This window comes from Peromyscus californicus, unplaced genomic scaffold (assembly GCF_007827085.1).
Source record: "Peromyscus californicus insignis strain IS unplaced genomic scaffold, ASM782708v3 Scaffold_16__1_contigs__length_79575227, whole genome shotgun sequence".
Classification (NCBI taxonomy): domain Eukaryota; kingdom Metazoa; phylum Chordata; class Mammalia; order Rodentia; family Cricetidae; genus Peromyscus; species Peromyscus californicus.
In genome coordinates, this window is record NW_026294458.1 from 71,528,059 (window position 1) to 71,543,335 (window position 15,277).

Here is a 15,277-nt window from a genome sequence, read left to right on the forward strand (position 1 = left end):
GAGGTCCCCGCCCAGCCAAAAAAAACCCCATGCCTTCTGTATTTAAGCATGGCACATGGCCTCAGTCAGGCAATAGGGGTGGAGCAATTCTCCCCCACCACCACGGGTATATGTGGACAGCACTAGTGTGAGCCGCACACAGGCTGTAGGAGAAGCAGGCCATGGCAACAAGCCAGGTCCACCTTTGCTCGTCTACGATATCATCTGTTATATCCAGAAATACTAGTTTACCAGTAACAGGAGAAGCTACCCTTTCACGGAACAGAAGAATGAAGTTCTTTTTCTTGTTACTACCTTTTCACTCAGTCAGGCAAGGTAAATGCCATTGTTCCCAATTTACCAATGGGGAAACAGAGTCTCAGAGTGACTAAGTTAGCTTGATTGAAAACCTGGATTTTCCTTGGTACTACGCTATTTTTTTCCCTTTCCTTATTTTTAAAACATGCCTGTCCATCCCCTATCTTCCCCGCTCCCCACACGTGCTCATATGTGTGCAGCACCCGCAGCGGCCAGAGAGGGTGTCTGATCCCCTGGAGCTGGAGTAATGAGCTGCCTAACATTGGTGCTGGGAACTGAACTTGGGTCCTCTGCAAGAGCATCACTCCCTCTTAACTGTTGAGCCATCCCTCTGGCCCCCTTTCCTTATTTAACTCACGGTCTATCCCCTCCATCGCCCATGAACTTGCAAGTCTTATCTCTTGTCTTCAGGTCTTGTGTTCTGAGTGATGTCATTGCAAATTGAAAATGCACCAATGTTAGAAAATGCTATATGTATATTTCTAACTGTATTACATTTAACAATGTAATACTGTAGATGTAACCAACCGTCTTATTAAATAAGAAACACAGAACCAATGCAAAGAAGAAAGCCAAGAGGTCAGAGCTAAGAGCTAAAACCTTTCCCTTCCTCCTGCGGTGGTTCTACCTCTCCACAAGAGAGCTACTTCCTGTGTTAAAGTCTATATAGACTTTCTGTTCTGCCTTCTCATTGGTTGTAAACCCAACCACATGACCTCCTCGTCACTGCCTGTCTGTACAGACCTCCAGGTCTTCTATGGTTGGTATTGAGATTAAAGGCATGTGTATCCAATGCTGACTGTATCCCTGAACACACAGAGACTTACCTAGCTCTGCCTACCAAGTGCTGGAATTAAAGGCGTGCGCCACCACTGCCCAGCTTTCCTATGGCTTGCTAATAGCTCTGACCCTTGGGCAACTTTATTAACATACAAATAACATTTTAGTACAAATAAAATATCACCATACACCAATGTTACCATCTATCAGGAGCACATATCTTCATTAATTTGATATTCTGTCAATCCTATGTGCAATGATTACATCAATTAAATCTTATTCCATTTAGATTAAATTCCAAGTTTTATTTATTTATTTTTACTTTTAGCAAATTTCAGTTGGAAAAAGTTACAGCACTCCTGCCCTTATGAACCTGGGAAATGTGCAGAGAACGCCTCCTTGTTCCCATCATAGAGTTGGAAACCTTCGGCTTTGGGGCCTTTCCAGCTCTCTTCTAGTTGGTTTCCGCCTTCTGCAAGTTGGCTCTTGCATATCACAGAGTTAGCGAATGCCTTTCGCGGCTGAGAGGTTTTTCCAACAGTTTACTCTTTCATCATGGTGCCATAGGAATAGCATTTATAATACATTCCAAACAGACACTTCCAATTAAGAGGATTTTGTCCCACGGTTACACCAAGAGAGAAGCTGAGGAAGAAACGTTGGCATTGCTGAAGGTGTTGGGACCCGTTAAGATTTCCAAGAAGGCTTAACCATCCCTCGTCAAGGGATTCTTCGCTGAGAGGTGATGAGAAGGCGGCCTCCCTCGAGGACAGGCCTCTGCTTGCATCTGGCTGTGTGCTGGAACGTCAGGTGGCTTTGTCTGTTGCCTGCAGCCCTTGCTTTTGGCAATGTCCAGTGCTCCCATAGGCCGGTTCAGACTTGAGACGTCTGAGTGCTGCTGAAAGAAAGGGTGTTGGCCCCGCAGCAGTGCCTACCCCCCATCACGTGCAGGTGACGAGTCCCCATTCAGCTGACTTCAGCTCTCTCAGCTCGAGTAGAGAGCCCAAGAGTCAGCTTGCAGCAGGGGAGGGTGGCCAGTGACCATGCTAGATTCCACTTTCTGGTTTGATGGGGAATGTGTAGTCCTCTCCTGGCCCCGGAGCCACAGATATTTCAAGATCCAAGGACAGACCTGGAAACACTCTGAGGATGTTCATAAAGTCTTTTTGGGATAGTGATGTGATGTCTGTGACGTCCAGAGGTGTATGGCTGTCAGCAGAGACTTGAACTAAAATCATGTGTGTTTATCAGCAGTTGGTGAAGGTTTAGAGCACTTGATGGGGACCATAGAGAGAAACACACATCCGGGTATCCTTAGCTCTTCTGGTTAATCATCCTTCACAGCCCAGCTCTGGCTGTGAATGGATGCCTGACTTTTAGGGGTGGGCATCAGAGATCTCAGAAGGCACCCTGACTCAGTACCTCCTCCCACCCCTTGGCCCTTGAACAATGGATGCCCCTGGTTCAGGTCCAAGTGGTGGGTTGGAGACATGGCTCAGTGAGTAAGAGAGGCTTGCTGTTCAGGCAGGAGTATCGGAGTTCAAATCCCCAGATCCCACATTAGAAAGCCCGACTTAGTTGTGCAGGTGTCTGTAAGCCCACTGTGTGGAGGGCAGAGACAGGATTTGTTGGGTCTCGATGGCCTCCAAGTTCAGTGAAGAGACATGGCCTCCAAGTTCAGTGAAGAGACCCTGCTGTGAAGGATGATAGAGCGGGACACCTGGCGCCATCTTCTGACATCTGTGCCCGCCCTCCTGTGGGTGCACACATCGTACAACAACAACAAAACCCAACTCCCCCCAAAAAATCCTCAAGTGACTCCTGTAGTTTTGGGGTGCAGAGAAGAGGGAAATACTCCTTCAAAAACTAGGAACTTCTTTTTTGGGAGATTTTAGGAAAAATTTATTTGGAGACTTAGCTATAAAACTAACAATGTTGAGGATGAAGAGATGTCTCAGCACTGTCTGTGTGTGGACTCTCACTCTGTGTGTGTGTGAGTGGACTCTCATTCTGTATGTGTATGTGTGGACTCTCTCTCTCTCTCTCTCTCTCTCTCTCTCTCTCTCTCTCTCTCTCTCTCTCTCTACTCTTACTCTGTGTGTCTATGTATGGACTCTCATTCTGTCCATGTGTGGACTCCTACTCTGTCTGTGTGTAGACTCTCACTGTGTGTGTGCGTGCGTGCGTGTGTGTGTGTGTGTGTGTGTGTGTGTGTGTGTGTGTGTGGACTCTCACTCTCTGTCCTCTCTGTGTATGTTTGGGCTCTCTGTCTGTGTGCAGACTCTCTCACTGAACAGTTCTGTACCTGAGACCTTCCAAAATACAGTTTTGCATGTTGTACAGTTGTCTCTCCTGTTGTGATCTTAAAGGATGCAGACATCCAGCTTCCTGTCTCTAGTGTTGGGGTAGATCACAGGTGTTCTGAAAGTGCTTGTTTAATGAAAGGAGACCCAGGGTATTAAAACAAATTACTTGTGCCTGGGATAGAAGTAAGAGGGGCCATGAGGCTTTTACAGTTTTGTCAATGGTTTTTACATCCTTCCTTACACTTGTGGTTCGGTGTGGCTGGCGTTACTATACCAGGTCTTTAGGCTGAAAATGAGAGCAAATGCTATTGGCATACATTCTGCTCAGGCATCCCCTTCTTTTTAAGGGATAGTATCAGATGGGCGTGGTTTTGCTATGTTCTGCTTGCTAGAAACTTGTGATAGAAGCATGCAGATTTCTTGATGTGATGTCAGCCTGATACACTTGGCTAGCTGAGCATGGGTTCAGGTAGCCTGGGCACTGTCTAATAATCTCACACAGTTTGGGGGAAGTGTGAGAGGCAGTAGAGACTAGCTTTGAAAAAACAAGAATGAACTGCTGGTTATGTACATGTGTAATCCAAGCTACTAGGGAAGCCGAGATGGGGCCTGGACTACAGAGGGAGTTTAGGGCTACCCTGGGCTACTTTGTGAGAGACTATCTCAAAATAAAAAGTCAGGTAGGGCTGAAAATGTAGCTAAGTGATGTTCCCTTGGCATGTATGATGCCTCAGGCTTAATCCCTGGGACATTAAACAAAGCAATCAATTAAGCATTCAGTCATAAAGCACCTCATTGACCTTATGAGACCTGGTGCCTATGGTAAGGATCAAACTCAAGGGTCTGATTCAGACTCATTCATTTCTTCCTTCCGATTATTCAGTCACCACCATGATATTGGACTTATTTTCCATTTCTACTCTTTTATCCTCTGCGTATAAATAGTTTTTCTCTGTGGCTGATCTCTGAGTGACTACAAGATCCCACAAATTGTTCCAGAAAGGCATGGTCCGGGGAGAGCAAACTGCTTCTTGCTGTCTCGGGTACCTGGTGTGGACCGATCCCTTAAGCTCTTTGGATATATAGCAGCTCTTTAAAAGATAAGTGTGGAGGAAATGGAATTTAAAATTCCAGGTATCCGAAGGTGGGGACTGAACTCATGATCTGTGAATTATCAGAACAACACCCTGCCGGAGACCCCACAAGCGGAGGCTCAGAGGGGCTAAGGAAGTGGAAGACTGGGGTCTGCAGCCACAGTGTCTGCCATGTTCTGTCTCTAACGCGGGCTCTTCGCTGCCTGTCTCACAGGGGCCATCAACTTCCTGCGCTCTCTCCTGGAACCAGATCCCGTGAAGAGGCCAAATATTCAGCAAGCCCTGGCGAATCGCTGGCTGAATGAGAATTACACCGGGAAAGTGCCCTGCAATGTCACCTATCCCAACAGGTAAACCAGTGCTGCCGGATGGACCACCTTCTCCAGTGAGATGGGCCCTGCCCCGTGAGCCCTCCGGACCCACCTCGGCGGCCACTCACCTGCAGACAGGCCCATCTCACTGGGCGAGAAGATGCAACCAGGGCTACCCTATGCGCTCATGCCAAGTGGGTCCTGTGGAGCCTGGTTGGAGGAATGGAAGCTGAGCTACAGGACACACCCCCTCACCAAGCCTTGCTCTGATGGGTTACATATTCCCTAAGGGACACTTCTAGTTCATTTAAAGGGTCCTTTTAAATGAACGATGTCGTGTGTGTGTGTGTGTGTGTGTGTGTGTGTGTGTGTGTGTGTGTGTGTGAGAGAGAGAGAGAGAGAGAGAGAGAGAGAGAGAGAGAGAGAGAGAATCTACCCATGAGGTCCTCTGCCAACATTAAACTTCTCGTATCCCATGGAACCGAATCTTTCAAATCACCCTTTAGACATATCTTCTGCTGCTTGAGTCTCGATGTGTCTTTCAGCTCCAAGTCCCTCGCTTGAAAGTCATGGGAATGGGCGCACACAAGGTCAGATCATTTACTTCAGCGGCCATATTGTGGGCTTGCTGTGGAGGCTTTACCTCCCAGTTTCCGTGAGAAGGGACCCCGAGGGAGGGTCACAGACGGGTGCACTGAGAGTCAGTCCCCCTGGCCCGTCTCCGCTAGGGTGCAGACTACAGATTGGAAGGCCAGCACAAGCAGCATTTCCCTGTGCTCTTGGACTCATTTCTCATACTCTTAACCCTCTGAGTGAGGGACAAGGACCCTCCCTTTGGTACATATGGAGACCGCCTGACTCCAGCCTTCTGAGATAACCCATTTCCCTTCTTCTTTTTTTTTTTTTTAAACTCTTGAGAGCCCTACAAATTCTTCCAAACTTGGATGAGGATCAGAGTACTACAGACAAAGAGACAGGGAAGGGATATTCTCTGTGGCCGTATTTTTGAAAATCCCTAAGTCTTGGGCCAAGAAGGTCTAGAAATATCCACCAAGTCCCTTAAACAAGATGGGCAACAGGACTGTCACTTTGGAGGGACTTGCTCAAAGCGCCTGGGTGGACATTCTCGGGATCTGCATCCAGGCTACTTGACCAAATTTACTCTTGCCCTGGGCGTAGAGGAGGTGACTTTATCAGTCACCATCTCTAGCATTTGGCTCATGGATGGTAATTTAGACCAAGTCTGGGTTACCAAGGTTGTCAAGGGAACCTGGAAATAGACACTGTTTTCCAATACCTGCTCCGTTTGGGCCAGGCACGGAAACAGACACCCGAAAAATTATCCCCCTGTGAGCCTGCAGACAAGCTGGGGGCCATGCAGAACAGCGTGCAGGCTGCTTTCTGGTGCAGAAGTGGCTTCGGTGATGACCCACGTCATTAGCTAATGTAGTCACTGTCTACATGAGCATAACGCATCCACACATCATCCACACATCGACACAGGGGCTGTCGAAGGCCCTGGAGCTGGCACTGGAAACAGAGAGAGCCTCTCCCTTTAACTGCCTCTTCAGTGACTTTAGAAGACTTAGAATGTGGCTTATAGTTTTGCAGCCTCTCCACAGGGGACAGGAGGCAGGCTTGGGTGAGGTAAACAGATTCAATTCCTTATCCTGGTTTAGCCAGCTTGGGTAGTGTGTGTGTGTGTGTGTGTGTGTGTGTGTGTGTGTGTGTGTGTGGTGTGTGTGTGTGTGTGTAAATGTATTGTATGTGAGTGTGTGAATGTGTAAATGTGTGTGTGGTGTGTGTGTATTATGAGGGTGCAAATGTGAGGGTGTGTGTGTATTATGAGGGTGCAAATGTGAGGGTGTGTGTGTGTGTGAATTGTGAAGGTGTGTGTGTGTGTGTGTGTGTGTGTGTGTGTGTGTGTGTGAGGAGAGAGAGAGAGAGAGCAACTAGCTAATAAATGGTAAAAGCGGTAAAGGTCTTGTTTAAAGAAAATAGAAGCTTGGTGTATTCCGTTATCTAAGGCCTGTGACTTATTGTAGACAAAAGACAAAACAGGATTCTGTTTCTAAGATAGGAGACCAGAATTCTAAATTTAGTCTAAATAAATTCTAAAATTGGGATGAGATATGTGTTATTTACAGTTTTCATTTGAAAAAGTGTTAATCTTTGAGGCAATATATATTATATATATAAATATAAATAAATATATATATATATATATATTTCTGGTAACTGTTTTTCTGGTTTTACCATCCCTTAAATAAAAGGAGAAGAAACATACAGCCAAAGACACATTTATATATAGGTTATAAACTGTCTTTTTCTAGTTTCCCAGTACTGCTGTCCTTGGGTTAATTAGTTTGAATGTTGCCAGGGTTTCTTTCCCTTTGGGAAAGTAAAGAAAATAAAGCCCCCTAGTTTCACACCATTCTTCTGCACAACTTTCTCCTGTGAAGTCATTTGGCTTCCAAGCTGATCTCCAAAGGGTAGGACGGAATAATGTTGTAAGAAATATTTTACAGTAAATACTTATCCCAGCCGGTCAACAGGTGTTGGCTGGGTGCCTAGCCAGTCTTCCTGGTGTAGACACAGACATTCTGATAGAGAAGGCCTTGCTTCCTCTTCCTGTCTCCCTGTGGGACCTGGACAGCCCACACCCACAGTCAATTCTGTAGATGGGCCGGAATGAAACCAAAATGGTATCAAAGCAATTTAATATGAATTTACTTAGCTCAATCATAATTTGCATTCTAGAACATTTGCTTTCCTCCTTCCTGTTCCTTTCTTTCCTCTCTGCTCTCTGTTACAGGGTCTTGTTATATGATCCAGGGTAGCCTGATGCTCACTATGCAACCCAGGCAAGCTAGAAGCTTATAGCTTATTGCAGGTGTTCCAGTCTCTATATCAGCCATTAATATAAAGATTCAATAACAGATATATCAGAACCAAATATATACATTACCAGAAAAGGTTCAAGACATATATGACTCTCAGTCAAAAGCCTACATTCTGGGGGGAGTCTCCTGGCTTTCAAGACAACAGATATAAAGGGCTGAGATGAAGTGTCTGCCCCTGTTCATGCCCTTCCGCTTACCTCCATCCCTCCCTCTGTTCCTGCTAGGGTGGCACACTGTACCTTCCCACACAGTCTGAGGCAGCATACAGGGAGTGGGGTCATACCAACGTGGCCATGATTTGACTGGACATGAGTGAGGGTCTCACCTGGGTTTGCTCTCATTGGAGACACCAAGAGTTCTCATACAACTGTGCCTCACGTATTCATTTTTAGTTTGGTTTTGGTTTGTGACAAGTTTGTGTAACCCAGCTTGGAATCCTCCTGCTCGAGTCTCTCCAATAGCTGGAATGACAAGCCTGTGCTACCAGGTTTGGCTGTCATTTGGTTTTAAGGGTACACACTGAAGTGTTTAGAAATGACATAGCACGCTGCCTACAATTTGAAATATTTAACAACCCAAAATGAAGCAAGCATGGCGAAGTACACCCAGGTGATGGTGCACCCATGCTAATCACAGGCGTCCCTCTGTATCAGTGGGGTAATTCTTATGATTGCACCCGGAAAAGACTAAAATTATGTAGACACTGGGTGTAGTGGCACACGCCTTTAATTCCAGTACTTAGGCAGAGGCAGAGGCAGGCAATCTCTGTCTGTTTGAGGCCAGCCTGGTCTACATAGTGAGTTCTAGGATAGCCTGGTCCTACATAGTGAGTTCTAGAATAGCCTGGTCTACATGGTGAGTTCTAGGACAGCCTGGTCTGCACAGTGAGTTCTAGGACAGTCAGGGATACATGGTGAGCTGCTTTCAAACACCCGCCCCACCCCAAAATCTACAGACACTAAAGTCTCCTGTATAAAAGGCATAGTTTGCACATGAACCATACGCATTCTTCCATACACTTTAAATCACCTCTGGGTGATTTATAATAGTTGTTATACTGTATTGCTTAGGGAATAGTGGCAATTAAAGCCTTTACGTTTAGTATCAATATGGTATTTTTCCCCTGATTAATTGAATCCTATGGGGAACCCACAGGTATATAAGATACATTATATAGTAAACCCACCACCTTTATATATACATGAAAATTTTCAAAATAAAAAGTCCAGTGGGATTGGAGATGTAGCTCAGTTTGAGACCGTGGCTGCCTGGTGTGAACAAAGCCCTGGGTTCTGTCTCAGCACCAAATAAAGCAGACATGGCAGTGTGTTACGTCCAATCAGAGAACTCAGGACGTAATCACTGGAGGCTCTGGTACCCAGGGTCATTCTTTCAGCTACTCAGCCTGGGCTGCATGTGACCCTGACTTAAAAAAAATAAAAATAAAAAAAATCAAGTGAATGAGTGACTGAGCAAACAGTCATGTCTGCCACATTTGTGAGCCACTCTGTGTAGGTGGAGAGGTGACTGGGGTCTCTGTGTCTACCCCTCACAGGATTTCTCTAGAAGACCTGAGCCCCAGTGTGGTGCTGCACATGACTGAAAAGCTGGGCTACAAGAACAGCGACGTCATCAACACGGTGCTCTCCAATCGCGCCTGCCACATCTTGGCCATCTACTTCCTGTTAAACAAGAAACTCGAGCGCTATTTGTCAGGGGTAAGTGGGACCTTGGAGGAGTTTCTTCTGTCTAGTGTGGCGCAGACATTGACACTTGATCCATGCTGTTATTTTAGCCTAAAACATGAGGCCGAGTCTCTGGAATGTGGTGTATAAAGTACTCGCAAAACCCGGTTTTGTAGACGGTGCTCCTGACCTGAGATGTGTTCCAGATTCTCCTAACATTTAGCCCTAGCTGACTCCTGAGGGGCTTGAGCTTTGTCTGTATTCCGTTCTCAGTTGTCTGTCCGTACCCTGTCAACCTGTTAGCTCTTCGGGTTCTCAGCTTTAGAGGAACTGGAGCCTTCCCTGCTATTAAAAGTTGTGGAGCCGTGCCTGCATCTATAAAGTATGGGGTGTGGAAAAGCCACTGGGCGGCCCTCTCTGATGACTTGTGTCTGCAGGATTCAACCAACCACAGATCCAAAATATTTAGAATATTGTGTTAGTGCTGAACATGTGCAGACTTCTTTCTTATTATCCCCTAAACAATAGTTGCATAGCACGGGCATTGTATTAGGTATTGTAAGTAATTCAGAGATTTAAAGTGTGTGGAAGATGTGCATAGTTATAAGCAAATATTGTATGATTTCCTGTAAATGACTTACACAAAACTGGGATTTGCAGGAGGCCCCAGAACCAGGTACTAAGAGAATATATATATATATATATATTAGGTTTACTTCTCCCGAAAATAAGAACACAATGGGCTTCACTGGGTTGACTCTGACAACTTCACAAGGCCAGATGTTAAAAAGTCCAAGTGAAAAGGTGGCTTAACAGTTAAGAGCACGGTTGCTCTTGCAGAGGCCCTGGGTTCGATTTCCAGCACCTACAAAATGGCTCATAACCATATGACACTCTAGTCCCAGGGGATCCAACACCCTCTTCTGGCCTTCTCTGACACAAGGCACACACGTGATGCACACACATATAGGCAAAACACTCATACACATTTAAAAAAAAATCTAAAAGTAAATAAATAAAAGAAAGACCTGGTGTGCCTTGTGCTGCATGTGAAGTACAGTTTGGATACCCACTTTATGGGTAGATGGTGGTACGCCAGTGTTAGCTACCTTTATCATCTTGGCCACAGTAGTTCATGTGTCAGTAATCTCCAAATGGACAGTCTCTTGAAAAGAATTCTGTAAGACAATGTATGGAGTCTATGCAAAACTGTTCCACATTAATGCAGAAGGGTAGGTATAGTACCAACCAGTTCTAACAGGAAGTCAACCAGAGAAGCTCAAGGTTGACAGAAGCCCACCTGAGATTTGATTGAACCCTCTCTCCTAAAGACGACCTCAGTCCTATGTATATAGCACCTTGAGATCTGGTGGTGTGTCTCTGTTAGGAAGACAGACCCTTGATGGTAAGATCAGAGACTTCCAGAGATAGTTCGGTGCTGTTTAAAGTCACGCAATAGCCTAATGGGTCACAAAATCCCACCAAGCAATAGGTTTAAAAACATTTTAAAGTTTCTATCTTAGAGCAAAAGATGAAAATTCGTCTGCAGCTGGAGAAATGCATCCCCTTGACAGAGCAGAAATGACCAAAATAATGTCCATGAGGCATGATGGTCCTGTGGAAGCTCTTGTTAGCAGATAAGCCGAGAGGTCGTTAGATAACATGTATATGAGGAAGCTTGACTGGAGGTCAGCCAAACATCTGGATGGAAGTGCAGGTGTTCCCAAGCTGATTCAGCTTATATTTTGCTTCCAAGAAAATACACCCAGAGCTTTCTTGGTATGTATGTGTGTGTACGTGTGTATGTATGTGTGTGTGTGTGTGTGTGTGTGTGTGTGTGTGTGTGTGTGTGTGTATGTACGTGTGATGAACGTGAAAAGAAACACTAAAATGCTTTCCCAAACAAGAAGAATGATCATGAGGAAATAAATGTTTTGTACTTCTGGTGGGGACCCGTCTTGAGCCCTGAGGCTATGAGATGGTACCTCTGTGGTGGCCGTCAGTCACAGGACAATGGCATCGGGTGACATGTTATCTTAGTCTTATTCTGGTGCTGAGATAAAATACTCTGACAGAAAGCAACTGGGGGAGAAAAAGGTTTATTTAGTTTATACTTCCACATCGCAGTCCATCATCAAGGGCAGTCAGTGTGAGAACTGGAGCCGGAAACCAATGGAGGACTGTTACTAGTGGCTTGTAATTTAGCTTGTTAGCTTTATTACACAGCCTAGAACCACCTGCCCAGGGGAGGTACTGCCCACAGTGTGCTGGGCCCTCTGCATCCACTAATAATCAAGACAGTCCTTCACAGACATGCCCACAGAGCAGCCTGGCACACAGCTGAAACTGTTTTCCAAGTGCTTCTAGGCTGTGCCAAGTTGACAGTTAACACTGACATAGAAATACAGGATCTGCAACCACAATGAAGTTTTAATATGTAATATATATTATGCAATATGTAATATATATTGTAACATATATTACTGTGTGTGTGTGTGTGTGTGTGTGTGTGTGTGTGTGTGTGTGTGTGTACACGTTTGTGTGTCTTCTGTTACTATAACAAAATACCCAAGGGGCTGGATACTCTTTTAAAAAAAGGCTTGTTTGAGCCTATGGCTTTGGAAAGTGACAGTTGAGATCACGCCCTAGCCTCTGAGGATCGTCCCCATTCTCTGTCACAACTTGCCAGAGAAGGGAAATAACTTCAGGCAGAGTGGCCAAGTGAGGATGGTGCCTCACTTTCTAACCATCACTTTTTCGGTAACTGACATACTACTGTATGAGACAGTACCGGTCCCTTCCATGAACGATGCCCCCGATGACTTGATTATCTTGTGCCAGGCCCCTTTGTGGGAGAGTGGGAAGTTAAGGCTCTCCCACTTCTTAACACTGCCACATGAGGAACCAAGCTCCAGAAGGTGAGCTTCCGGGAGCCCCACGCAAACCACAGTGGTATGTTCTCTTATTTCAGAGTGGGAAGGGAGGGGTAAGATGATCTCCATCCCACACAGTGGCTCTCTGCTCTCATCAGAAGACCCTAAGAGACAGGCAGGATTTGAGGCTGTTTTTCAATTCTCTTCTGTAAGAGACCGCATCTCCAAATCTCTTTCTCATTGTATCCTTTTAAATTCCTACTTGGTTGTATATTTTATGATGTAGATGATGTATTAGTGCAGTGATACATGATAAATTATCAATATGAGTATTCTTATAGATGCCTCTGTACAACTTTTTCATTCAGGCTCCAGGTAATATCATTTGGAGACCATGCCAGAAGCTAAAAATTAATTTTTCAAATGGTTCCCAAATAAGAGGAGGGTGCGCACACACTGATTTTGTTTTTTAAATGACAAATGCTATTCAGGATTTGAGAGTGTCTTGATGAGGCTGATGTATAGGGAAGTTCTTAGTTTTGTATGTTACTGAATAATGTTGCTCCAGGCTCAGGTGTTCTAGGTCTTTGTGTTTCTCAAAGTTAGATGGAGGGGTGCTTGTTCCAGAAGCTGTATCTCATGGCTACTTCCACATTTACATGGAGCAAGTTTGGTCATTCACGCTCTTGATTCTGTGGCATAGCTCATGTCACGCAGGAGGGACACTGTGTCGGGAACTCTTAGGCTGTGTCTTGTTTGGCGCAGGCTCCTTGCCTTCTGCTGTCTTTTCTTCTCTTCAACTTTCTCTAGCATCAGTTTTGAGTGTTGCAAAGCTGAATGTGGTTCTGTCCCCTGGGAAGCATTCCTTGGAAACCCAGACCTTGCAGCTCTGACTGGAGAAGCATTTGGATTTATTGAGTAATGACACTTAACTCTTCAATCGTAAGACGGACCCGGACTGAGAATCCAAGCTGTAGGCAAGTGGAGTGGACTGATCTCTCCGCCTACGACTGCAGCTGGTCCACTCTGTAACATCCAGATGTGGCTCCGTTAATGGCCCTGCGGGCACTGTCACAGTTAATCTTGGCCAATCACTAACGACCCGTGTGTGATTTTGAAATCCAGTGAGCTCGGATGCCCATCTCCCCCGTTTGTCTGTCTTCCCTTCTCTTCCACTTAGACTCAAGAGATGAGCAGTGTAAGCCTCCTCCTCCACTAGCTTCCTCTGTGGCTTGCCATGGCCTTCCTTTGTGTGCTGTGGTTTCACGCTGGTTTTCTTTGTTTGAGACTGGGTCTCCTGTCCCAGGCTAGCCTCACACTTTCTATATAGTCAAAGGTGACTTTGACCCCCGATCCTTCAGCACCCGCTCCCCTGGGATTGCAGGTGTATGCCCCCGTGTCTGGTTTCGCTTGGTGCTGTAGACAGAACTCAGAGCTCGTGAGTGCTAGGCAAGCACTCTCCCAGCTGAGCTACGTTCCCGCCCCTGTTTACAGTGAGCAAGGGAGCATGCCGCTTCCCACTCAGTGTGGCAAGTAGGTTGTTCTTCCAGCTTAATTATTTGGTTTCCGCTTTCTCCTCCCGCAGTAAACACTGGGCAGATGAAAGGCCCGAGTGGAGAGCGGAGACAGGCCCGGGGCTGCCTGACTCCGGGCCCGGGCTCTCCTCATGCTCAGTGCTGGGATGAGGCCTTGCACTGAAGCTTGCTGGTGTGCTGGCCTTTGACTTTTTCTTAGCTGAGCACTGGTTGAAAAATCCACGACGGTGTCGTGGATGTTTCCGTGTCCCAAGACTTAAGCTGTGCTTTTTATTTCTTCCCCCGGTAGAAATCTGACATCCAAGATAGCATCTGCTACAAGACCCAGCTCTACCAGATAGAGAAGTGCAGAGCCACCAAGGAGCCCTACGAGGTGAGTGGTCCTGAAGCAAATGCAGGGGCTCTTAGGAAAGAAAGCCAGATACCGCAGGACGCAGAAGCACCGAAGGACACACACCCTCACAGCCGAGCCCCGGAGAACTGGTTTACAGAGGAGCCAATGTTGCTCGGCCTCCAAACCACAGGCCTTATGTGCCACACGTCACCAGGAACATTTGAACACCTGTGTGCTCAGTCCGTACCCCAGACCATTGACATTCAATCTTGGGAGACTAGATGCTGTTTTTGTTTTGTTTTGTTTTATCCTAGTCTGCTCAATGAAATTTGTTAAATGTCTTTTATCTTTAAATTTCCATTCTATATATTAATTATATATAGTGTTGCTTTACATAAGGACATTTTATGCAAGTACATAAGCTACTTTAAATATATGCCCTTCCCTCTCCCTCCTTCCTCCCTCCCTCCCCCTCCTTCCTTCCTCCTTCCTCCCTCCCCCTCCTTCCTCCCTCCCTCCCCCTCCTTCCTTCCTCCCCCCTCCCTCCCTCCCCCTCCCCCTCCCTCCCTCCTCTTCCGTCCTTTCTTCCCTCCCCCTACTTCCTCCCTCCCTCCCCCTCCTTCTTCTCTCCCTCCCCCTCCTTCCTCCCTCCCTCTCCTTCCTCCCTCCCCCTCCTTCCTCTCTCCCTTTCCTTCCTCCCTCCCTCCCCCTCCTTCCTCCCTCCCCCTCCTTCCTCCCTCCCTGCTCCAGAATTAGTCCTCTGTTCCCCTAGACAGCTTTGCTTCTGTGTTCATGGCGTATACATATGTGGTTTTTGTTTCTATAAGATCTGGGGACCACACACGAGAGAAAAATGGTATTTGTCTTCTGGGGCTGGTTTGAGTCACTTAATATGATTTTTCCCAGTTTCATCCATTTTCCTGCAAAGGACATGACTTGGTTATTCTTTCTTGCTGAAAAGACACAAAACCAAGCCAAACAAACCCTTTGTGTATGTAGGATGTAGACCATACCTTCCTTACCCATCCCTCAGCGGCTGGACACCAGGGTTTGTTCCCTGGCTTGGCTATTGTGAGTAAAGCTGCAGTAACTATGATGCATGAGCATCTCTGTGATGTGCTGACTTGTTCTGAAAGCCCCGTCTGGGTGAGTCCCCTGA

At 46.3% G+C, this 15,277-nt stretch overlaps 1 protein-coding gene across 1 annotated transcript in view; it reads left to right on the plus strand.

The window, feature by feature from the left end:
- Positions 1-15,277, plus strand: part of Hunk (hormonally up-regulated Neu-associated kinase) — a 117,069-nt gene that overhangs the window by 84,041 nt on the left and 17,751 nt on the right. Inside the window, exons 6-8 of the mRNA XM_052741111.1 lie at positions 4,692-4,827; positions 9,247-9,409; positions 14,074-14,157. Coding sequence (XP_052597071.1) covers positions 4,692-4,827; positions 9,247-9,409; positions 14,074-14,157 — 383 coding nt within the window. The remainder of the gene's footprint in view (positions 1-4,691; positions 4,828-9,246; positions 9,410-14,073; positions 14,158-15,277) is intronic.